General features: G+C 38.1%; 1 protein-coding gene across 1 annotated transcript; it reads left to right on the top strand.

The window, feature by feature from the left end:
* The first annotated feature begins 22,103 nt into the window (after window positions 1–22,103).
* On the top strand, window positions 22,104–26,006 carry LOC124116414 (early growth response protein 1-B-like). The gene is made up of 2 exons (XM_046477743.2): window positions 22,104–22,492; window positions 23,348–26,006. The coding sequence occupies exons 1-2, from the start codon at window positions 22,264–22,266 to the stop codon at window positions 24,901–24,903; spliced, it is 1,785 nt and encodes a 594-aa protein (XP_046333699.1). The 5' UTR covers window positions 22,104–22,263; the 3' UTR covers window positions 24,904–26,006.
* Window positions 26,007–26,327: the final 321 nt, after the last annotated feature.

Genomic DNA, 26,327 nt, shown 5'->3' with positions numbered 1-26,327 from the left:
GTCTCTGTCACCCTCCCTCAATGTCTCCGTCACCCTCCCTCAAAGTCTCTGTCACCCTCCCTCAATGACTCCGTCACCCTCCCTCAATGTCTCCGTCACCCTCCGTCAATGTCTCCTTCACCCTCACTCAATGTCTTCGTCACCCTCCCTCAATGTCTCCGTCACCCTCCCTCAAAGTCTCTCTAACCCTCCCTCAATGTCTCCGTCACCCTCCCTCAAAGTCTCTTCTCACCCTCCCTCAATGACTCCGTCACCCTCCCTCAATTTCTCCGTCATCCTCCCTCAATGACTCCGTCACCCTCACTCAAAGTCTCTCTCACCCTCCCTCAATGTCTCTGTCACCCTCCCTCAATGTCTCCGTCACCCTCCCTCAAAGTCTCTGTCACCCTCCCTCAATGTCTCCGTCACCCTCCCTCAGTGTCTCCGTCACCCTCCCTCAAAGTCTCTCTCACCATCTCCATCCTTTGTCCCTTGAGTCTCCATTCACTCTCATATAGCCTTTTGTAGATTAGCTGCCCTGTTCCTTTGACGCTGTGTCACCAACAGTCCGTTGAGTCAACCACGGGGCTGATTTACAGTGGCAGTTTACCAAACAAGATAATGTATTTCTTGTTCCCTGCTCCATCTTTAATCACCCATGTAATGCCCATGCCCACCTAGCGCTACTTATTTGGAGCTATTATTTGTTTGCACTTATTCAGTCAGTCATTACTGCTTAATGTCACAAGTAGACCCAAACAGACAGTATTGCACTCTATCAGACACAGGTTTTCATTACTGTTTGTGCTAGAATTACATGGACTAGTAATTGGAGTCATTAGGAGTCAATTAGATTTGCATAAGAGTAGATGTGTAATATTTGCCTAACTCATTCAATAGCATTCAATGTTTTACTATTATTTTACTCAATACATTTTTCTGATACTTGGTACAGAGACCTTTCATTTCACTCTTTCCCATGAGAGGAACCTTGACGTTCCATATACCACCCAGAAAACAATGACAGCAAGCTCATAATCACCCAACACCCCTTTCTGACATCAATGAAACTGAACGAGATTTATATTTGTCATAATCACTAAATCACACTGCCAAATAAGGCATTTTAAGATAATTGTACCAATTTGCCCATGACGCAACTGTGCACATTTCGAAATAGACATGCATGTATTTCAAAATTCACAACAATCTTTAATGCATTGCAAGAATTCCCCTTCCCTCCTGATATACCAATGTTCATTATGAATTTCTTTTGGAGTTAATCTCTATCTGACATTGTTCAAGAAAACCAGGTCAGTTTGGTAAAGACAAAATGACAATCTTTGGTCAAGTTCCATTGCATTTCTGTGGGAATTTCTGCAAGACATGAGCCCACCCACATAACTTCATCCTGTATAGAACACGAACATATACAAAATGATCATTCTTTAAGTTAAAAGTGTTTCAGAATCGTCATGGATATTACAATACTTGAACTTTTAAGCTTACACGTTATACGCTAGTAGAAACATTCAATCACAGTAGTACTTATCTGTTGGCACCTGAAATAATTGATAAGAAACCTTTCAAAATGCATCTTGAATATGAATCATAATCAAAGTAAATTTTGTCATTTTAGGGTAATTTTCATTGTATTTATTTGTTTTGGTTTTAAGAATGATTATTTTTTAGATAAGCTTTCATTATATTCTCAACCATGCATTGAAAGATTCATTTAGAATTCAATCTTTTAATAATTTGTTATACTGAAATATTCTCATCACAATGATTATAACTCATAATTTTCAAAGTTTATGGTAAGTACAATAAAGCATCAATGTTGGAAGCGGTTTACATTGTGAATGAGAATGCTAGATCTCTGCCTGTTGCCACTTTCTAAAACACTCTAAGACTATAAATACATATGAATCAGGTTTCTTAGAGCTAATGCATAATAAGATAGGATCACACATATTAACTAGACTATTAGATAATAAGCTTTCAACGGGAATTCTAGATTTGGTTTCAAATTTGGAGAAAGTGCTAGGGGCAATATAGACGATCCACATATCACAACATGTCAAATACATCCAATACCATCCCTGATAATGATGTGTTTCAGAAGGAAAATTATCTTGTTCCTAAACTAATGAATGACAGAAAGGCTGTGGCAGGGCCGTGTGGCTCAACATTCCTTACAGTGCTGTAGTAATGAGGGGCTCATAATATTCTCAAAATATCACTCAGCTATGGGCAGTTTGTCTATGATCCCAACTATTTTTATCCTAATTGGATATGACAGACCCTGTCACTTCATGATTGTCTTCCATGTTTCGCAACACAGTGTGTTATCTGAATGAGTACAGACTTGCCCCACCAAGGTGCTGGAGGAGATGACCCACTTTCTGTATGTCACACACAGACTGTACCGGTTCACGTAGACCTGGCATGTATGTGTCACACACAAATTGTACCGGTTCACATAGACCTGGCATGTATGTGTCACACACAGATTGTACCCGTTCATGTAGACCTGGCATGTATGTGTCACACACAGACTTTACCGGATCACGTAGACCTGGCATGTATGTGTCACACACAGATTGTACCGGTTCACGTAGACCTGGCATGTATGTGTCACACACAGATTGTACCAGTTCACGTAGACCTGGCATGTATGTGTCACACACAGACTGTATCGGTTCACGTAGACCTGGCATGTATGTGTCACACACAGACTGTACCAGTTCATGTAGACCTGGCATGTATGTGTCACACACAGATTGTACCAGTTCATGTAGACCTGGCATGTATGTGTCACACACAGACTTTACCGGATCACGTAGACCTGGCATGTATGTGTCACACACAGATTGTACCAGTTCATGTAGACCTGGCATGTATGTGTCACACACAGATTGTACCCGTTCCCGTAGACCTGGCATGTATGTGTCACACACAGACTGTACCAGTTCATGTAGACCTGGCATGTATGTGTCACACACAGATTGTACCGGTTCATGTAGACCTGGCATGTATGTGTCATATACAGATTGTACCAGTTCACGTAGACCTGGCATGTATGTGTCACACACAGACTTTACCGGTTCATGTAGACCTGGCATGTATGTGTCACACACAGATTGTACCAGTTCACGTAGACCTGGCATGTATGTGTCACACACAGACTGTATCGGTTCACGTAGACCTGGCATGTATGTGTCACACACAGACTGTATCGGTTCACGTAGACCTGGCATGTATGTGTCACACACAGACTGTACCTGTTCACGTAGACCTGGCATGTATGTGTCACACACAGATTGTACCAGTTCACATAGACCTGGCATGTATGTGTCACACACAGACTGTATCGGTTCACGTAGACCTGGCATGTATGTGTCACACACAGACTGTACCAGTTCATGTAGACCTGGCATGTATGTGTCACACACAGACTGTACCTGTTCACATAGACCTGGCATCTATGTGTCACACACAGATTGTACCGGTTCCCGTAGACCTGGCATGTATGTGTCACACACAGATTGTACCGGTTCATGTAGACCTGGCATGTATGTGTCACACACAGATTGTACCAGTTCATGTAGACCTGGCATGTATGTGTCACACACAGATTGTACCGGTTCATGTAGACCTGGCATGTATGTGTCACACACAGATTGTACCGGTTCATGTAGACCTGGCATGTATGTGTCACACACAGATTGTACCGGTTCACGTAGACCTGGCATGTATATGTCACACACAGACTGTACCGGTTCATGTAGACCTGGCATGTATGTGTCATATACAGCTCCATGTAAATACCTCGCATCTATATGTCATATACCGGTTCACGTGCACCTGTTATGTATGTGTCATATACAGGTTCACATGGACCTTTCATGTATGTGTCATATATAGCTCCATGTATATACCTTGCATCTTTAGGTCATATACAGGTTCACGTAGACCTGGCATGTATGTGTCATATACCGGTTCACGTAGACCTGGCATGTATGTGTCATATATAGCTTCATGTATATACCTCGCATCTATATGTCATGTCAGTTCATGTATATACCTGGTATCAATGTCATATACAGGTTCATGTAGACTTGGCATGTATGTGTCATATATAGCTTCATGTATATACCTCGCATCTATATGTCATGTCAGTTCATTTATATACCTGGTATCAATGTCATATACAGGTTCACGTAGACGTGGCATGTATATGTCATATACAGGTTCACGTAGACCTGGCATGTATGTGTCATATATAGCTCCATGTATATACAGTGATCGCTCGCACACATGTAGTTGCTGTCACAACACGGCGGTCATTCATTTCGTAATCGCGCTTTCGTAACATCGCTTGGTTTTTTTCCGTAGTTATAACAAGCGATTTCATTGGATTAAAATTTGTTTCTAATGACGCTTTCTTGCCGAAATCTGCTACAAGTTTCGTGATTGGTCAATTTTGAGCACGTGACCTCAGGCAGCCAATCAAATTATAGCTGTGATACCAAGCTCGTGTTTGATAAATTTCAGAAGTTATCGAAAGATTTTTTGTTAAATCGTGTTATTCTGAACGTTTTAAGCAGGAAATCACGATAGATATTAAAAATATGGAACTTCGCGAATGTATCGTGCTAGGTTACGAGCTGTGACAAAGATTTTTCATGCATATATTTTTGCATTAAACGTTGTGTCTGGGCCGAGAATTCAAGGCGACGAAAGCCGAGATGTCATTTGACTTACATTACACGCGATCGCACGAAACGATGGAAATAATAACTTAGATGTAAGTTTGATTACTTTTAGATATATTTTTGTTGATTTTATTTATCACTTTGTATAATATATTTAAAGATTTGCTTAAAATAGTCTTTATTTTGCTCTTTGACATGTTCGATGCGGACCCGTTGTCGAAATGTGTGTCCGAGAATTTTATTTTCAATAACATCGCGGGAAATAGTGAATAATTTTTTAATTTATTGATAAAAAATGATAAATTAGAATGGAATACGTATTTCAGACATTGTGAAATGTGACAGATTTAATAAATGAATGATATTACAGGTAGATCTAGGTCCATAAAAATATATACTATTTTGACGTGACGTGAGATAAACACATATTGATGATTTGAGATTTGCCGAGCGCGCTCCCCCACCTCGGCCTCGGTTAAACGGCTCATCGTCTATAACGCCCACCAATTATTTGGACCCCATTGGTAGCGTTGTAGCGAGGGACCACTGTACCTTGCATCTATATCTCATATACAGGTTCACGTGGACCTGTCATGTATGTGTCATATACAGGTTCACGTAGACCTGGCATGTATGTGTCATATATAGCTCCATGTATATACCTTGCATCTATATGTCATATACAGGTTCACGTAGACCTGGCATGTATGTGTCATATGCATCTATATGTCATATACCAGTTCATGTATATACCTGGTATCAATGTCATATACAGCTCCATGTATATACCTCGCATCTATATGTCATGTCAGTTCATGTTTATGCCTGACATCTATATGTCATGTCAGTTTATGTATATACCTGGCATCTATATGTCATGTCAGATCATGTATATACCTGGCATCTATATGTCATGTCAGTTTATGTATATACCTGGCATCTATATGTCATGTCAGATCATGTATATACCTGGCATCTATATGTCATGTCAGTTTATGTATATACCTGGCATCTATATGTCATGTCAGTTCATGTATATACCTGGCATCTATATGTCATGTCAGATCATGTATATACCTGGTATCAATGTCATATATAGCTCCATGTATATACGTACTTGTACACATGAAACAGTGTTTGCTATACACATGAAACAGTGCTTGCTGTATACATGAAACAGTGATTGCTGTACACATGAAACAGTGCTTGCTGTACACATGAAACAGTGATTGCTGTATACATGAAAAAGTGTTTGCTATACACATGAAACAGTGCTTGCTGTATACATGAAACAGTGCTTGCTGTACACATGAAACAGTGCTTGCTGTACACATGAAACAGTGATTGCTTTATACATGAAACAGTGATTGCTGTATACATGAAACAGTGCTTGCTGTATACATGAAACAGTGCTTGCTGTACACATGAAACAGTGCTTGCTGTACACATGAAACAGTGATTGCTTTATACATGAAACAGTGATTGCTGTATACATGAAACAGTGATTGCTGTACACATGAAACAGTGCTTGCTGTACACATGAAACAGTGATTGCTGTACACATGAAACAGTGATTGCTGTACACATGAAACAGTGCTTGCTGTACACATGAAACAGTGCTTGCTGTACACATGAAACAGTGATTGCTGTACACATGAAACAGTGATTGCTGTACACATAAAACAGTGCTTGCTGTACACATTAAACAGTGCTTGCTGTATACATGAAACAGTGATTGCTGTATACATGAAACAGTGCTTGCTGTACACATGAAACAGTGCTTGCTGTACACATGAAACTGTGCTTGCTGTACACATGCAACAGTGCTTGCTGTATACATGAAACTGTGCTTGCTGTACACATGAAACAGTGATTGCTGTACACATGAAACAGTGCTTGCTGTACACATGAAACAGTGCTTGCTGTATACATGAAACAGTGATTGCTGTACACATGAAACAGTGATTGCTGTACACATGAAACAGTGCTTGCTGTACACATGAAACAGTGCTTGCTGTATACATGAAACAGTGCTTGCTGTACACATGAAACAGTGCTTGCTGTACACATGAAACAGTGCTTGCTGTACACATGAAACAGTGATTGCTGTACACAAAAAACAGTGCTTGCTGTACACATTAAACAGTGCTTGCTGTACACATGAAACAGTGATTGCTGTATACATGAAACAGTGCTTGCTGTACACATGAAACAGTGCTTGCTGTACACATGAAACTGTGCTTGCTGTACACATGCAACAGTGCTTGCTGTATACATGAAACTGTGCTTGCTGTACACATGAAACAGTGATTGCTGTACACAGAAAACATGTTTGTTGTAACATTGTAAATGTGGACTATTTTGAAATGCAAGCTTTCCAGTGAAAGAAAGGTTTAAAAAGTAATTGTTTGTGAAACATTTCCATAAAATCCAGACACAAATAGCATCAGTGAACATTTGAGGCGTGATCTGAATGTTTTAAATATATTCAACACACTTTAACAAAACTGATCTGTAAACTGCTGATAAAGCAGAAACTTAAATTATAAACATCACTATTCCAAAGCAACACACCAAATGGATACAAAGATATTTTCTTTCAAGGGTTACTCTTGTAAATAGTTCATAAAGGACTTACTATTACATGTAGTTTTAACCTAAGGTACAAAAAATTAAATTTCAAGCTCTTTATGGATTATAACTTTTATTTTCCTGTAATCCACAGAGAGTGAACCTGGAGGTAGATCCTGTGATCTGAACACTGAACAGGCTGTCTGACCTCATGTTACCCCACCATGTTATTAACTGTGTTCTCAAACTGAATAATAATATTGATAACAGGATCAAAACTCATTTCAGTTTCATTGTTTTTGTCCTGTACACTATTTGATACAATCATTGGACATGTGTTGCCTTTAAATGAAAAATAATTTATTGGAAAATCTTTTTCACCATTTAACAGTTGGCTGTGAAGGAAAAATGCATATCATCCAAACATTTCAATGACATTCCAAACAAATGGTCAGGAAATGTCTTGCATAGATTCATCTGTGTTACTGCAGTAAGGGCCACACAAACCAGTGTATAAGCAGTGAGACATGCCATTGGGGTATGAGGACACATGCAAATTAGGCAAGTTGAACGGTAAACCAACAAGATTTCCATCATAACTCTTACAACAAGAAGGAGGTGGTGGGAACCTATTCTTAACGTGTCTATTGGTTCCTCTGTAAGGTGAAATACAGTTAGTATCTGGATCATGATGTGAAATGCTTTTGTGTTACACACACAGACTATTCAACCACTGATCTGGACAGATATATATACACAACTAAATATGTAAACTGCACAACTCCTCCTCTGGAGTTGATGTAACATATCTACCAATACTTGCAATGTACTGCAGTTATATGGTCCAGATGGTGGATTACAGCTACAGTAATGTTGGATTTGTTAGGATGCACAGGTTGTATGTTAAAGCAAGTAATCTTAACAATAGTTTGAAAACATAGCTTCAATTGTGGCAGTGGCTGAACAAAACTGAATAATGTGGTTTCAACATTTATAAACATAAGGTATGATTTGTTTTTAATGTTTGGAGACATAGTACAATGTGTTGCTTTAGGTTGGCATAGTTTGAACAATGTGTTACTAATGTGTTACTAATGTTACACAATACATTAGTTGCTAATGTTTGGAAACTAGTTCAATGTCTTGCTGATGTGGCCATACATAGTACAATGTATTGTTTATATTGGGATACATAATACAATTTGTTGTTAATGTGGGGATACATAGTATGCTTGTTATTAATGATGGGAAGCTTAGATAAATTTGTTGTTAATTTGGGGATACAAAGTAAATTTGTTGTTAATGATGGGAAACATAGGACAATTTGTTGTTAATTTGTGGATACATAGTATGTTTGTTGTTAATGATGGCATACATAGGACAATTTGTTGTTAATTTGGGGATACAAAGTAAATTTGTTGTTAATGATGGGAAACATAGGACAATTTGTTGTTAATTTGGGGATACATAGTATGTTTGTTGTTAATGATGGCATACATAGGACAATTTGTTGTAAATTTGGGGATATATAGTATGTTTGTTGTTAATGATGACATAGAAAGGACAATTTGTTGTTAATTTGGGGATACATAGTATGTTTGTTGTTAATGATGGCATAGAAAGGACAATTTGTTGTAAATTTGGGGATACATAGTATGTTTGTTGTTAATGATGGCATACATAGGACAATTTGTTGTGAATTTGGGGATACATAGTATGTTTGTTGTTAATGTTGGCATACATTGGACAATTTGTTGTTAATTTGGGGATACATTGTATGTTTGTTGTTAATGATGACATAGAAAGGACAATTTGTTGTTAATTTGGGGATACATAGTATGTTTGATGTTAATGATGGCATACATAGGACAATTTGTTGTTAATTTGGGGATACATAGTATGTTTGTTGTTAATGATGACATAGAAAGGACAATTTGTTGTTAATTTGGGGATACATAGTAGGTTTGTTGTTAATGATGACATAGAAAGGACAATTTGTTGTTAATTTGGGGATACATAGTATGTTTGATGTTAATGATGGCATACATAGGACAATTTGTTGTTAATTTGGGGATACATAGTATGTTTGTTGTTAATGATGACATAGAAAGGACAATTTGTTGTTAATTTGGGGATACATAGTAGGTTTGTTGTTAATGATGACATAGAAAGGACAGTTTGTTGTTAATTTGGGGACATATAGTACAAGTGTTGTTCATGTAAGGGTAACTTTGTTCAATTTGTTGGTCATATTTGGAAACATAGTAGCATACTCTTTTAACATTCATGGCAGCAACTAAATACTCAGAAACAAAAGTTCGCCATTGACGTGGCTATATCCCCCGCACCTGTTGCAGAATTTATGACATAATTAAATCTAAACAAATCCTAACCATTTTTAACCGAGGTGGAACTTGTTGTCATGGAAATTGTTAAAAAAAAGAAGGGTTTGCCACTATCGTGGCCAAGTCTCCTCCCCAGCAAATGAAGTGTATATTATGTCAACAATAGTGAAATTTGATCACACAAACACATATATTTGAAAATATTCAAAATTTGGTTAGGAGTAAAAGGCAGCAGCGGAGCATCTACTTGATGTAAATGCAAAATATCCTGGAGAAACAAAATATATTGCTGCAAAACACAATTTCTATGAAGTTAAAGAAAAAAATGAAACCTTCTCCACAAAAACATGATGGAAGAACAAACTGACAAAACCAGTTCCTACATTTACTACTGAATTCATTAGGGTGGGAGAAAGAAAAAACATTACAAGTCACATTTTGACTTGGTCATAATTTCTGCATGGAATATAAATGGTATTAGTTTGTGATATGTGATTATGGTCATTACCAGTTCAAACCGAAGATGCTGCTTTGGACATAGTAGATTAAATGCAAAATATTAAGATTAAAAAAGTTCAGTTCATTACCACATTGATTAACATACAAAGAAATACTGATGGTCACTTCAACATACTACACCTATTCCGTCACACCCCACACAAGATGATGGTCAGTATATGGAACTGGAAAGACCCCTGTTGAGATGGGTTCATTACAGAAGATCAAGTCTAGTGTACCCCCAAGGGTGTGGGTGGGTTTGCTGATATACTGGGCGAATGTAAACTGCTCCATGAGTGTGGATAGTGCATTGTTGTCACGGACAGACTGGTCCATATTGAAGTCCCCAGTGATAACAATCCTATACTGATTATGTTTTTGGCATTTAAAAGAAGAATTCATAAATTTCTAAAAGTTCAACTTGTTGCCATGGAAAAATAAAAATAAATGAATTTCCAAAATTTTTAAATAGTAAAAGGCACCAGTTCAGCATGTACCTAGCAGACCTGCAAAGTTTGAACAGTTTATGAGTTATGCTCCGGAAACGAACCCTACCCTCACAGAACCTAAGTCCATCTTGTTGCCATGGAAACGTAAAAAATAAAAATTTCTAAAATTTCTAAATAGCAAAAGGCACCAGTTCAGCATGTACCTGACAGACATGCAAAGTGTCATGAAAATATATTTAACAGTTTCTGAGTTATGCTCCAGAAACGAAACGTGACGGATGGACGTATGTATGGACGGTCGGACGGACGGACGGACCCCGTTTCTATATCCCCCACCAATTTCGTTGGGCAGGGGATAATTACAATTTGGTGATGCAACTCCATCTCTTGCACATTGTTAAAACTTCCACATGATAGCTGTCATTGAAACCTGCTTTACCTGCTCATCAAGTACAGACATGCAAGCCTGAGGTGTACAGTGTTCCACTAACTGTGTTGGATGTGGATCGTGGACTTTGAATACCTCTTGCGTCATAAAAGCTTGAATATGCTAAATCATCTAAATGCTTTCATAAACATTATAGAAGTGGCTGTTGCTAAGATTCTTTCTCTATGCAACATGATTCAGTGTATATATGATCTTGATGTCACTTACGTACATTTGCACGTATATTGATGAACAACTTTGAATATGATTACATCTTTGATTGTCCCAAACTTGTAGAAGGAGAGTCAGTGTTGGGTCTGTGCTCGGTCTGCCCATCCCAGTAAATTGGTGTAGGAGACCTGGCCCGATAGGGATGGACCGACATGCAGAACCTCGTCCTGCCACCAACCATGATGTGTGTGTGTGTGTGTGTGTGTGTGTGTGTGTGTGTGTGTGTGTGTGTGTGTGTGTGTGTGTGTGTGTGTGTGTGTGTGTGTGTGTGTGTGTGTGTTTGTGTATTATTTTTAACTTAACAAAATTACAAAATTTTAAAGAAATGTTTCAATAGACTTTGTGTTAGGCTAATGCAGATGCTTACAGTTTGATGTGTACTATCAAACAGTTGGTTCATTATTTACTTTGGCCTTCATGTTTTGTTTGTTTGTTTGTTGTTTAACGCCATACTCAGCAATATTCCAGCTATATGACAGCGGTTAAATAATTGAGTCTGGACCAGACAATCCAGTGATTGACATCATGAGCATCGATCTACTCAATTGGGATAGGATGACTTGCATCAACCAAGTCAGCGAGTCTGACCACCTGATCCCGTTAGTCACCATTTCCGACAAGCATAGTCGCCTCTTATGACAAGCATGGGTTGCTGAAGACCTATTCTACCCCTTCATGTAATCACATAGTGTGTCCAGTTGTGAGCTGAGGCATAGCAGAGACCTGTGTGTCAAGAAATATATCATGTATTCCATATTCAACTTCTCTAAGAAATATATCATGTATTCCATATTCAAGTTCTCTTAGAAATATGGTTGTTTTCTTGAAATACTCCAAAATGTACATGCATGATGCACTCAATCTAAACTGAGGGGCAAAAGAAAGTATACAAAGTTTGCTTTTTATGTAACTGAAACCAAAAAGAACTGTTTTTAAATTTGATGTCTATTTCACCATCATTCATTCCTGCAAACAGTTTGTAAAAAGTAATCTGTGGCTCCGTAATTTCGTTTAAAAATCAATTGGCTCAATTAAGATCAGATGTCTAAGATACCCATCAGCATGTTATGTGGCATGATGTTAATTTGTTTTAATTTTTAAAAGTTTAAAATCACATTTTATTTTAAACAATATAACCATGTAAAAGAATTCTTTGAGTCCTGACTAAGTGTCAGTACAGTTCATTCTTGAATATGATATCACTTACTTATGATAAAATCAACTGAGAGGTATAGTTTCTTTTGCTCCTCAGTTTATAAGCTGGATTAGTCAATTGTGATGAACATGATAACATGGTCGTAAGAAACATGACCCCCTTAATTAGTTGATTAAAGCATTACTGCTATTTTATTAAACCTCTACTTGTTCAGGATACATCAAGAACTTCTGAACATATCTGTACAAATGTCCATGGAAATTAAAATACATGATCTGTACTCACCAAGAGTGTTGTAAGAGATGGAAGAATCATTCCAATATAGCTGGTGATTCATGTACTGTTATAAATCACCTTGTCTGTCTTCTCCCGGAGCCTGAATTTGAAGAACAGACAACCCTAAAATTGTGAAAAATCCAAACATCAAAATCAACACTTACATAAGGATGTTTTCATGATGAAGTAGCAATATCCCTAAATACATATGTTGTTTAAATAATAAATGGAGAGGATAACACACAAGTCTGATACCTATCAAACTCATATCATCTTCACTATTTTCTATTTCACAGAGAAGCATAGAGTCAAAAACATTAGTTGATATGAGTTAAAATTTGATAAAGATACCAAAAATGTAACTGAAAGAATTATCTAAAACCAGGTAAACAAAATCTATAACTGTGCCAGATCCTTGCCAAATTATACAGCATGGAGTATTATGAGATAAACAAATAAAAGATTCATAGCAATAACTTGATATTCTTTCATTTTTTAAATACTGACACAAAAATGTACATAGATTATGAAGTACAAATTTCATAAATAAAAGCGACAAAACCCTTTCCATATTCAATAGAAATCTCTGCTAAAAGCTCTTTGAGAACATATTTTTCAACAAGACAGTGTGAATGCTCTAGTCATATACCTTGTATATTCACTATCCTACATACACGGACAAATTTAATACATATTTTGATTTATGGATTATTTAAACAAATATGCAGAAGGGTAAATAATTTGTGTAAATATTCAGCTAAAGAACATGAACAATTCAGGATGCTATCTTCAAAATGTTTTCTCATATTTGCCCTCAAATATCCGCTCGAGTTCTGAAGAATTTATTTAACTACTTTCAGACTATTAATTAGAGTTTGATGAAATTTGAAACCCAGTTTTATGTTTTAGAGTGTCAGTGAGAATGACATGCCTTTTTATTCCAATTTTATTTACTTGCAGGAAATAATAACAGGTGAATTCTTTGAAATAAAATTGATAGTATATTGTACATATCCTTTCTAAAATATGTTAATGAATTTAACCAAAATGTCAGACATATTCCATCTATCCAGATCTATAATGGTGAAACTTGCACATTTATGGAGTAGACGTTGTGTAAGGGTGCGGCAATGTGTTGGCAGTAGGGGGGACGCCAATACCACAAGGTAGAGGACTGGAATATAGGACAAGTGGGTTCAAGGGTGACCAAATGTAGCCAACAAAAAACTATTATTTACATAAATTTTTGAAAGATGATTTTCATATCAATGATGGTATAAGAAAAAGTACACAAAATCAGGTGGCATGATTTTCTGAGTAACAACTGAGTCAACATGTCAATAAAAATATTCAATTTTAAAGCTATTGATGTTTTAAAATCTTATATTTTACCAAGTAATCCATCGAGAAAAGGAATTCGAAACTTAAATATCCCAGATTATGGTTGAATATTGAATGGAACCAACCACAATTGGTTCGTATCTCTCAGCAAGACATGTCAGCGTGAGTCCCATTCCATATTGCTTGTACTTCAGTATTAGTTATAGGCTTTCTGTGTGATTCCAGTATAACCTAAATGTAGGTATTAGCTATATATAGACAGGATTACATCGCATCTGACATAATGAACAAGTGAGCAACAAAAAGTATGGACACATGGATAACTGATTGGATTGATAGAGGAATGAATTAAAATAGAATGAAATAAGATAGTAAGCCTAATGATTGAACCTCCATCCAACTGGCAAATGAAATAAATCTGATATTTGATAACCATTATTATTTCACAATTTGTGACTGCTCCTTTCTTCAAGGGTGTCTTGTTTCCCCCCAATATAGATGTGTGATGCGTCGTGGCTGCCGAGCTGCATCACATGGTCAGGGTTTGTAGGTTAATTGGATATGTGTTATGTATACTTATATCTTTCTCATCATTTTTCTTCCATAGAAAGCATATCTGGGGAAGGGGAGTGTACTGTTATCAATCACCATAGTGACAGGTCACAGTGCTGGGAATATATAACATGCATGGTGAAAAGTAACAGTTTGTTAAAGTTAAATCCCTTTTCACATAGAAATGTACTCATGTGCCAAACTCTGGAACAACTACTTCCTTGTCCTGTGATGTAAACCTAATAGATTATCAAAAACCTAACTCTCCAAATGAGAAAAGAAGTGTGTTAGTGTGCATTCTATTGAACTAGACACACTTATCATATGCTGTGCCAAATTCACACTTTATAGATTAACATATAGTCCCTAAAATGAAGTTATGTATAAGGTTATATAAATTATGGGAAACCGGTTTAATTCTCTGTGTTGTTTCTGAACAGATGTCAGAGCATAAGAACTTCAGATGTGTACGTTATGAATGCAGCAGTGAAGGAACACAGAAAACCAAGGGGTTTCATGGCTAGTCATGTGTTGAGCTTCAATGGTATTGTGGCTGCTTGTACTAGTCTGGACTAATGCCAGTTTTATAGAGCTAGCCCACTGATATACCATGCTGCAGTTTAACATGAATACCCCACAGTATACGGACTCTGAGCTGACCAGTGCTTGTTTTAGCTCCTTCATGCTGAGCGCCAGGCTGGGTACCAACAAGTACCATCTTTTAGCGTCTTTTGGTGTGACGCAGCTGGAGATAGAACCCCCGATCTTCCGCTCTCACAGCGGTCACTCTACCACTTGACCACTGAGGCAGTCCAATTTAGTTAATAACTCTACTTACCTAATCTTCGCAAAAGTTAACATCAACTATCCTACTCACATAACTAATCTAGCAGCTGACTTAAACTGAAATATAGTATCTTCATCTCCTCACCCAGGTCTTGAAAATGCCAGTCACTGCTATTGATGTCATTAAAAATCAAAAACAATCCTAGCTGTCCACACAAAAAGGTAGAACCATGAAGACTACACAAAACATTTTAATTCATTTTCTAGTTCTAGGGAAGTTTTGGTTCTGTCTGCGGACAATTGATGGATTTATTACATTCTAAAATGATCTTCATGCCTAAATGAAATTTCTTACTAATTCTTGTTTGAAGAACTGACGATAACTTGAGTGACAGTTAACACCAGTGCCCCAATATCGGGATACAATGATCAATCTAAATATCAGTGATTGACACATGATAGCATCATTTTAATGTATTAACAAAGGAGAAAATAAATATTTTTGTATATCTACTCCTGTTGTGAGATTTAAAAAAAATAAATTCAGAATTAAAAAACACAAGAATATGAGTTTCAATTTGAGACTGGAAAGCTGGTACCAGTTCATTTCACTAATGACAAATGTTTCAAGAATTGAATACATTATTAACCAGCTGATTACCTGCCATCAAAATTAAATATTTCTTATCAATAAAAAAAATAAACACAAAAATTCTTCCATATCTTTATTACCAGGTATTTAGAGTGATGTGATAATTGTTTGTGTTTGATGATGAAAATATTGTCAGACAGGCCTCCAGCAGTCTCCAATGACTTTCCATCAATAATTTACACAGCCAAACACTATCTGTTATTCATTTCATACGCTGTTAGAATTTAGGCGGACTCACATGCTCTTGCACAATCTCAGGTGTGTGATATCATATCAGCTTCTTCAGCACAATCAGCTGCTAGACTTGATTCAGACAAACAAATATTGCGGTTGTCAAACACTTTAAGGATATTCAGTGCCCACCTTGTCAAAATGTTAATCGTTTTCTGGTCGTGAAATAAGACAAATATGTTTTTTGACAAGAAGAGCCAACTATGAATTTTTATGTATTTACTTACCTGTATCAGTCTTAGAACAAGAAACAGCTGAGGCATGCTGAACGTATTAATTGTATATTTTCAAATATATAAAGCATTTCATCACTCAACACATAACAGATTTAAACAACAAATAATCCCCTTTTCTTTCCTGCAGTACTTCTCTGGCTTTGGGGGTTGTAGGGATCAAATACTAGTATATGATTCCCCCTGAATTGTGATGATGTTTCTGTCACGATCACAGCCCCAGCCCTAGCCATAGCCATAACCATAGCAACAGCTTTGTCATGTTGGCCTTACCTCTTTAAGCAGACACCCTGTGATGAAGTGTAATGTTGTTAAGTAAGGATAAGAACAACTTCTTTATTACAATTAAGAGTGATGTTTCGGTGTAGGTTCTAACACTGTCATAAAGCAAGTGACAACGTCGCTCTTAAGTGTAATAAAGAAGTTGTTCATCCATAAATGTCTTATCCTGACTTGGTACTCCAACTTCTAAATGCCTAATAAAGAAATGTAATATTGTTGTAAGCAACACTTAACTCACTCTCTCCTAATTGTAAATCATGACTTTATAAAACAGCCATATTGAAGAAGTTCATATTATAAACAGTAATTTGTAGAAACAAACATATTGGAACTGGCATTAAAATGCTGTCCTTTTTTCTGGGTGTTGCTGATTGAGAGTTGTAGATTGGTCATGCTGTCATGCCACACTACATCTGACATCTCATGACACTATACTCAGGGTAGACATCATTGCCATCCATCCATCAATCAATGGAAAAGATATATATATCAAAACATAAATAAATGTAACAAATTGTAAGAACAAGGACTCAGTTGTAAAACCTTTCAGAGTTAAATATGTTAAACCCTATCTATCAAAAGAAAATATACTTTTTTGTAAAAGAAAATGACAAGTTCATATTATGTGTGTATGTTACACAGTGAGCAACACAACAGAATAACCATTTGCAAGAAGTCATGGCAAAATGCCTTAATTTCTTTTAGGTTTTATTAAAATAATCCATTTGTATGGCACTTTTCCAAGCTGGATATCATGCACAGAGAAATATTACCCCGATGAATGGTTTTGTTTGTTTGTTGTTTAACGCCACACTCAGCAATATTGCAGCTATATGACGGTGGTCTGTAAATAATTGAGTCTGGACCAGACAATCCAGTGATTGACATCATGAGTATCAATCCACGCAATTGGGAGACAATGACGTGCATCAACCAAGTCAGCGAGCCTGACCACCCGATCCTGTTAGTCGCCTCTTACAACATGCATAGTTGCCTTTTCAGGCAAGCATGGGTTGCTGAAGACCTATTCTAACCCGGATCTTCACGGGTCCCCGGTGAATGGATCAGTATTACAAGATTTTCATTCTCATCTCCCTGGGGAGTATGCAACCCAAACTAATTGTGATGTGTCTGAAGGTACTTAGAGGTGCGTAAACAGTCACATTACAATCCCACCCTACTTGGTACCCATTCATCTCTGGGTGAACAGAGGCATATTTCAACAAAGTCACTTGCCCAAGGATCCAACACATGTGCTTAAATGTGGGGCAGGACCGAAGCCTTAGAAAGTCTCAGGAGCCAAGGTGCCGAATATGGTCACCCATCCAAGGACTCTCCGCATCCAACATTGCTTCACTGCATCTGAGTTGTGACCAGTGTAATGTACACACAACCACGTGCCTCCATTGAGAATTTGAATGCTATTTCCTCCCCCCTTCCCCAAGTTTCTTTTAAAATTACTTTCCAAATAAGACATGGAACACAATCAGTCCATGTAAATAACACAACACTCATTATACAAAAGGTGCCACACACAAAATAGGCAAGTAAAGAAAATACCAAAGACTAATAACAAAACCAAAGGGTGCTTGCTATATTAGGTCTAGATGACCTGTTAGAAGACCTGTAACACTGTGACTTAATCTCCTCCTGTGATGCCCTACATATACAACATATACCTACATTTCTTAATCAACTCCTGTGATGCCCTACATATACAACATATACCTACATTTCTTAATCAACTCCTGTGATGCCCTACATATACAACATATACCTACATTTCTTAATCTCCTCCTGTGATGCCCTACATATACAACATATACCTACATTTCTTAATCAACTCCTGTGATGCCCTACATATACAACATATACCTACATTTCTTAATCTCCTCCTGTGATGCCCTACATATACAACATATACCTACATTTCTTAATCTCCTCCTGTGATGCCCTACATATACAACATATACCTACATTTCTTAATCTCCTCCTGTGATGCCCTACATATACAACATATACCTACATTTCTTAATCTCCTCCTGTGATGCCCTACATATACAACATATACCTACATTTCTTAATCTCCTCCTGTGATGCCCTACATATACAACATATACCTACATTTCTTAATCAACTCCTGTGATGCCCTACATATACAACATATACCTACATTTCTTAATCTCCTCCTGTGATGCCCTACATATACAACATATACCTACATTTCTTAATCAACTCCTGTGATGCCCTACATATACAACATATACCTACATTTCTTAATCTCCTCCTGTGATGCCCTACATATACAACATATACCTACATTTCTTAATCTCCTCCTGTGATGCCCTACATATACAACATATACCTACATTTCTTAATCTCCTCCTGTGATGCCCTACATATACAACATATACCTACATTTCTTAATCTCCTCCTGTGATGCCCTACATATACAACATATACCTACATTTCTTAATCAACTCCTGTGATGCCCTACATATACAACATATACCTACATTTCTTAATCTCCTCCTGTGATGCCCTACATATACAACATATACCTACATTTCTTAATCAACTCCTGTGATGCCCTACATATACAACATATACCTACATTTCTTAATCTCCTCCTGTGATGCCCTACATATACAACATATACCTACATTTCTTAATCTCCTCCTGTGATGCCCTACATATACAACATATACCTACATTTCTTAATCTCCTCCTGTGATGCCCTACATATACAACATATACCTACATTTCTTAATCAACTCCTGTGATGCCCTACATATACAACATATACCCACATTTCTTAATCTCCTCCTGTGATGCCCTACATATACAACATATACCTACATTTCTTAATCTCCTCCTGTGATGCCCTACATATACAACATATACCTACATTTCTTAATCTCCTCCTGTGATGCCCTACATATACAACATATACCTACATTTCTTAATCTCCTCCTGTGATGCCCTACATATACAACATATACCTACATTTCTTAATCTCCTCCTGTGATGCCCTACATATACAACATATACCTACATTTCTTAATCTCCTCCTGTGATGCCCTACATATACAACATATACCTACATTTCTTAATCTTCTCCATCAATGAACATTATATGCTCAAAACTCACGCATCAAGTTAAAATTTGAAACCAGATAAAACACAAGCTTTGTGTTACAATAGAAATGCCTCTGTTAATGATTATTTCAAGTTGAAATTTAGTAACAAAGTAATGTAATTTGCCTTAGAATATTTGATAAAATTCAAAGGTAAATCTGATGGTGATAAAACTTACGAAGTAAGGAATATATTTTTAATTTATCTTCTAAAACATGGCTGATATGTCAGTATGGGTTAAAAGATTTAATATGTTTATTTTTATAAAATCTTTTAAACAGTGCTGATATAATGATTCAACATCTAAGAGATGAAACAATGTCAATATTGGTTATAATATATCCCCATAATAAACCACCACTATAATCACTGTCTTCATGTGCAAATTGAATAAGAGGATAGTCAGTGGAGTAACTATACATCTGTTCTCCCAGTCACGCGATGGTTAATTACTGGCCAGTTAATCAATGAGAAAGGTTTCCATTATCTGACGATTGCTCAAGTGACCGTTATCTACCACCTGGAACATTCATTGTCCTCCTACTCATACACTTGGTACTACTGATATTGAAGTTCAAAACAAGTATAGGAATTGCAGAAAAAAACATTATTTATGAGATGCATCTAAGATTGTAAACATGTATCAATAGTTTCCTCACGTTTGAAGCAAACAATATTTGTTGGTTATTTTGTAAATTTCTATTAAAGGAGACACTCCTTTTAAATCATGAATAATATTTACACAAAAATAAACTACATCCTGACATAAAGACAGCAAGTCAAGAAGGACAATACATTTGATTAAACCAGAGACCATATACCAATATATGGTCTCTGATTAAACTGATGAAGTATACATTTTTTTATATTAAATGTAATCAAACATATATAACCAATCAAAGAAGTATATATGTATTATGTATATATGTATACTGATATAAATTATGACAAGGTAGGTAATTCATGAAACGTTCAAAGCTCCACACTAAGAATGTTATTTTACATTTGCATTATCCGTTTGTGTTTAAAAAATACAGACCAAAATGACAATTATTACTGAAGTGTTGTCGAACACCACACGCCCCCGTATGTGTTGTGCCATATGTCTCTCAGTTTACTAATCAGGAATTATCATGTTCATATGTTGGATTTTTCTCTCCATTTCCACTCTCTCAAATGAAATACCGACCAGGACTGATTCGTCGGTGAATGTATGTTGTTGACCAGATTTCTATCTCTCGTGCCTCCCACCTACCCTCACAAACTCTTGCGAAATCCAGTTAATTACAAGTTATTTTGAAACGTGACAGTTGAGATTTGCTTAACTTTCATATGAATTGTAAGTCAATGTCGGAGTAGTAAAAATCCATCGATATTATATTACTTAATCAATTGCGACGGGGTTTTCGCGACCACGCTAATCACCCAGAAACAATTGACAGTCGGAATGTTTGAAAGTGATACAATTTGTCTGAGCTACGGAGCCCAGTGTAGAGTCCATTGTTTAGTTGGGTAACAAACAGCAACTCAAACAACATGTCAGAATGAATGACAAAGCGCTAAGCGTCAGCCACACAGACCCGGTCGGCCTTGAAGCTCTCTTTCTACCTTGCCAAACCACCTCAAAATAGATTTTGAACCCTCTGAATACTATCTCTGGCCTGTCGGCCGATTCATTGTTCGTTAACATCCGTTGGTTTTCGTACGTGGCGAAATCTTCCATTTTTAGCGTCCGTGGTCCACGATTCTTGCCGAAGTGATCGGAAGACTAACATCCATATATGGTCAGATTATTTCCTATTGCCTGTGACGTCAGTCTCCACATAATTGTGGTATTCACACTTCGGTTACGTACGGCATGCTTTGTGTCCCATATATGGAAGTTTCCGAGCCGGGGTGATAAAGGTCATGCCGCATTGGAGGCTCATGAATAATTCATAGTTTTACTATGTTTGCGATTTTCTCGGCCATTTCAAAATGACATGCGGTGGGTTTGGTCTTATTTTGTAGATATTATACCCCTCTTTAAAATGGCCGTTTCAGAATTTGCATTTATTCCTTCGATATGCTTCAATTCCGCGTGACCTACTTGTGAGCCGGCGATAATTGATTGTAAAGGTTATCACTTATTTATGCCTACGTCACATGACGTCAATGGAGCTCGACAGCAGATTGGCTGAACCTGCAGGGCCTATGCCATATATGGTCATTACGCTCCGGTCGAGTTTCATTCATAAAAGCAAGACGTTCATTCATAAGTTCATACTCAGTCTGTCGATGGTAGGAAGAACACCGTGTGATACGAAGGAGTATTTACTACCACAACACACACAGTGGTAGCCACACAAACACTGTGGACGCTTTTAATCGGAAGTGAATACTGTTGACTGTCTTCGCAATGATTATGGACAGTCTAGATACCTTAACAAGAGTGGCTCTCGCCGACATGTGTGGGGATTTAGTGACAGGATTATCATATGATTCTCCGTCAGAGGCGACGGTTATAATGGGAAGAACTGCTTCAGAATCAGTGGATGATTCTTTAAACACACCCGTAACAACATGTTCGGAAACGACTTTCCAGTTTGGTACGGATACCATGGAACCTCCACCGATCACCGCTACTGGTAGGTTCCATTCATATTGTACGGCGATCAGCTGTTCCACCTGTCTCATATGCCTGGTGATGACTGGGTCAGCTGCGCTCCACCATCCACTTGCTTGATTTTAATTCACTTCTGAACATGACATTGCTTAATATAGTCCCTTAACTTACTTGACATCGCTATGTTTCATTTGGTTCGGTTGTCATTTGGAAAATAACATTGGAATATAGCGTGGGAAATATAGAGCGGGTTGCGTCCATATTGAGTGAGCTAATTATAGTTCTACTCATTCATATGCAGCCACAGGCCAGCATTACGCATGTCACAAACCATTATCATAATTATGTATGAATGATCCAGACTTGGATTTTGATTAATAATTCGGCGTGATTATTGATTTTCATTAAGTATGGACGCTGGTCCTACCGAAATACACGCGAATCTGTTTGTGTGTACAGTCGCCTACGCAAGTTGGGGGCGTGGCTTAATTCAAGTGTCACAACTGCCGGCTACGTCAGTGCTCTTACGTTCATTCACTCGGTCCGCGCGCTTTTGAGATTGCTCACTCCACATGATGATTTTGCACGGTACAGTTTTTGTAAATAGGAAATTTTAAAATGAACTTTTTTCGATATAGTGATCGTTTTAAGACAAGCGTGGGTGGACATATTTTTATTTACTTAGATCAAGTTTTCGTTTCTGTTGTTTTAGCGTGAACCTTACATTTGTATTGTGATCTGTTTGACCATATGGTTTGGATTGGACTCATGTTTTTTTTTGCATTTTTTGAATGTATGAATTATATGTATTTCAGGAAAATAAATATTTTTTAGTATTTTACAAAAATATTTATGAATTGATTTTTTGTATTTTCAGCCAATATCCTCGCCTCCATCAACATCCCCGAAGCTGGCAAGGGGGATAGCCTATTCCCTACACGTACCCAGGGCTCCCAGAGCGGCAATGTGACGACACATACCATCTCCTACAAGGGGACGCTAGTCACGACTGCCGTCACGCCGGCCTCCACCGTGTCCGATACTAACCCAACGAACTTCGCCTCCATCCTCACCCCACTGTCACCCCTCATCACCATCCTCTCTCAGGCCACCCAGAACCCGGGACAGGGTTTCCGAAACTACCCCACTAACTTCGGTGACTTCGCCACCTTCACCAGCCAGGCGCCGATCAGCTTCGGGTTCAAGTCTCCAGCAGCCTCCCCGGTTCCCGCTCAGTCGCCACAAGCTCACAGTGACGCCTGTTCCATGGGGCAGCCAGACCAGGGCGATCACTTCTCAACTGGGTTCGGATCCCCTATGACCCCCCACTCCACACAGTCCACCCCAGAGCCTCAGATGCCAACTGTGTCCGATGCTTTCTCCAGGAGCGATGACAGCATCAGCTATTCGTCACCTCCTCCACCACCGCCGTATTCACAGTCGCTACCCATGTCCCTGGAGCAAGAGCTGCCTGGTCTGGCCATGAAGCAGTCCCCCTGTTACACCTCGTGTAGCCAGGTGCAGCCCAATCAGACACAGCAATGTGACCAGACATCTCTCATAAACTTTGCACCCAACAACTTGCCAGAAACTGTGTTACAAATGCAATTCTCGGACTTGAGCAAAGCTCAAACAATCACAGGGGACCTGAAGTGGTCTATATCATCAACGAATACTGCGTCTCAGTCTCAGCTGCCTGATTTTCCCGCCCTTCAGATCGGGGCTCCCCAACAAACTGTACAAAGCGTGTCAAATGTACCCATGCAGCCCTTCCATGTCCCAGGGACAATCAAGTCAGAACCAGGTACATCCACAATTGATGAACGCTTTTTGCTGTCGTCTGCTGGTATGGACTTTGTTACTGCGTCTTCTACTGCTGACGTCAAGCCTTCAGTCAGTTCTATAACCTCCACACTTAATCAGCCCTATCAACAGGGCACCCTCAAACTTTTACCTGTTAAACCTAGAAAGTACCCAAATCGCCCCAGCAAAACACCTCCCCATGAACGACCATACCCCTGTCCAGTTGATAATTGTGATAGGCGGTTTTCAAGAAGTGATGAACTAACACGGCACATCCGTATTCACACAGGACAGAAACCTTTTCAGTGTAAAATATGTCTGCGGAGTTTCAGCCGCAGTGACCACCTGACCACCCATGTTCGGACACACACTGGCGAAAAGCCCTTCTCCTGTGATGTCTGCGGTCGTAAGTTCGCCAGAAGTGATGAAAAGAAAAGGCATGCAAAAGTGCACTTGAAACAACGCATTAAGAAAGAGGCTAAAATGCTGGCAGCCAACGCCCCCCTCCCTACAACTCAAGCGACGACCTTGTCAGGTGCTATGGTAGACTCTATATTAGACTCAAGCAGTGTTAGCGGGTCTAACACAATGTGCTCTTTACCCCTCGTCGTGACGACGGCGTCGCTGTGAGAAGCCCCTTCACAGATGGTGCTACGCAAATGTACTGGTTTATGAACATTGAAACCGTTGTTGAATCTGACTTAATATGAAACAATGAGGGCCTACAGAGGTAATGTCTGCCCCTCAATTTGTTGAGTCGGACTGGTCCGGTTCCCGTTGAGCGTTGTCTTCTCTTCGGCCTCTTTATCTGCCGGTGAAGTTTGTTACGGTCTGTGACTGTGTGTTCTTAAATTGTGAAGTATTTTATCCATTGTGCCATTACTGTATTCAAGTTGTTCCTCAGGTTAAGAGGAACTTCACTGTTATCGTAACTCACATTTCATTTGTTTTTTTTTCATTTTACCCGAGCGCTTTGATCAGTCTTCGCAGGCAGCAGCTGTAAGTTGTTTTTGCATCATAAGGGTTAACCCTGTTATGTGTTCAAGGGTTACATTGATAGCATTTATCTGTGTCCATGTTATGTGTACTACATCAAAATTATCCAAATACATTAAATTCTTTATCTATTTTTCTATATTGTTATGACTGAAGTAATGTTGTTACTCTTTGCTTAAGTCAGTGATCAAAATGTCTCTTGATTTTCGTTGATAGTTTTAAGTGCTCCCACTTTTGTTATAACATCACAAGTACCGGTTCTGTTTGATTTTGTTGTTGTGTACATATTGAATTCTAACTGAATCGCTTTCCAACGTGATATGTGTTACGTCAGCCTTCTTTTACTAAATGAATATAGAGTACTATATTTTGACATTGAAAATTATTTTCTTTATGTTGTTCAACAAACTACTGATGTAAATGAATTGACTCCCACGCGCATATGTGTCAGATAAGGGAAGAAACTGTCATAACAACTTGCATGATCTTGAAATCCATATAATTATGTGCTATATACTATGGCATAGTGCATTTAGACCAATCCAGATGGCCAATTTTACGATTTTGACAAATGAGTCCTACACCCTAGTGGTGACAGTTGGGGCGAAGAGGAGTTCATTCATTTTCATAAATACAATGCTACACCGTTCTTGCTGGTTGAGAGTACAGATGTATGGCACAGTGCCAAAGAATGATTGTTGACTGGCATATTAAAATGCGGTTGTCGTGAAAAGAAACCTATCTCTTTGTCTTTTTTCTTCATCTTGGTTGTTACAAGTTGGCAATACCGGAACAGAGTTATCTTCTCTTGATGTCGGTATGTAATGGCGGCCCGCCAGTGGAATGCTACTAAGCGGAAGAGCATGTCGTCTTTGAATTCTTAGCGTTAGTCAGAGCAACTATATACGAACCATGTCATGTGGTTGGAGAGAACACACCATTGTTGTTTAGATGTCTTGATATTAGACATCTAGAAAACAATGGATTTTACTGGAACCACTGCTACATTATTGAGTTAACAAAAAATAAAACCCTAAAACACACTGTATTTTCACGCT

The sequence above is a fragment of the Haliotis rufescens genome, unplaced genomic scaffold, assembly GCF_023055435.1.
Source record: "Haliotis rufescens isolate VD_foot unplaced genomic scaffold, xgHalRufe1.0.p SCAF_12, whole genome shotgun sequence".
Lineage (NCBI taxonomy): Eukaryota > Metazoa > Mollusca > Gastropoda > Lepetellida > Haliotidae > Haliotis > Haliotis rufescens.
The sequence above is the reverse complement of the archived record's forward strand: the minus strand, read 5'-3'. Positions and strand labels throughout refer to the sequence as shown.

What these genes read in the sequence shown, in the direction of transcription:
- LOC124116414 (XM_046477743.2), top strand. Translation starts at nt 22,264, where the DNA reads ATGATTATGGACAGTCTAGATACCTTAACAAGAGTGGCTCTCGCCGAC. An exon ending in TCCACCGATCACCGCTACTG is followed by an intron (nt 22,493 to 23,347) that starts GTAGGTTCCATT and finishes TTGTATTTTCAG; the next exon opens with CCAATATCCTCGCCTCCATC.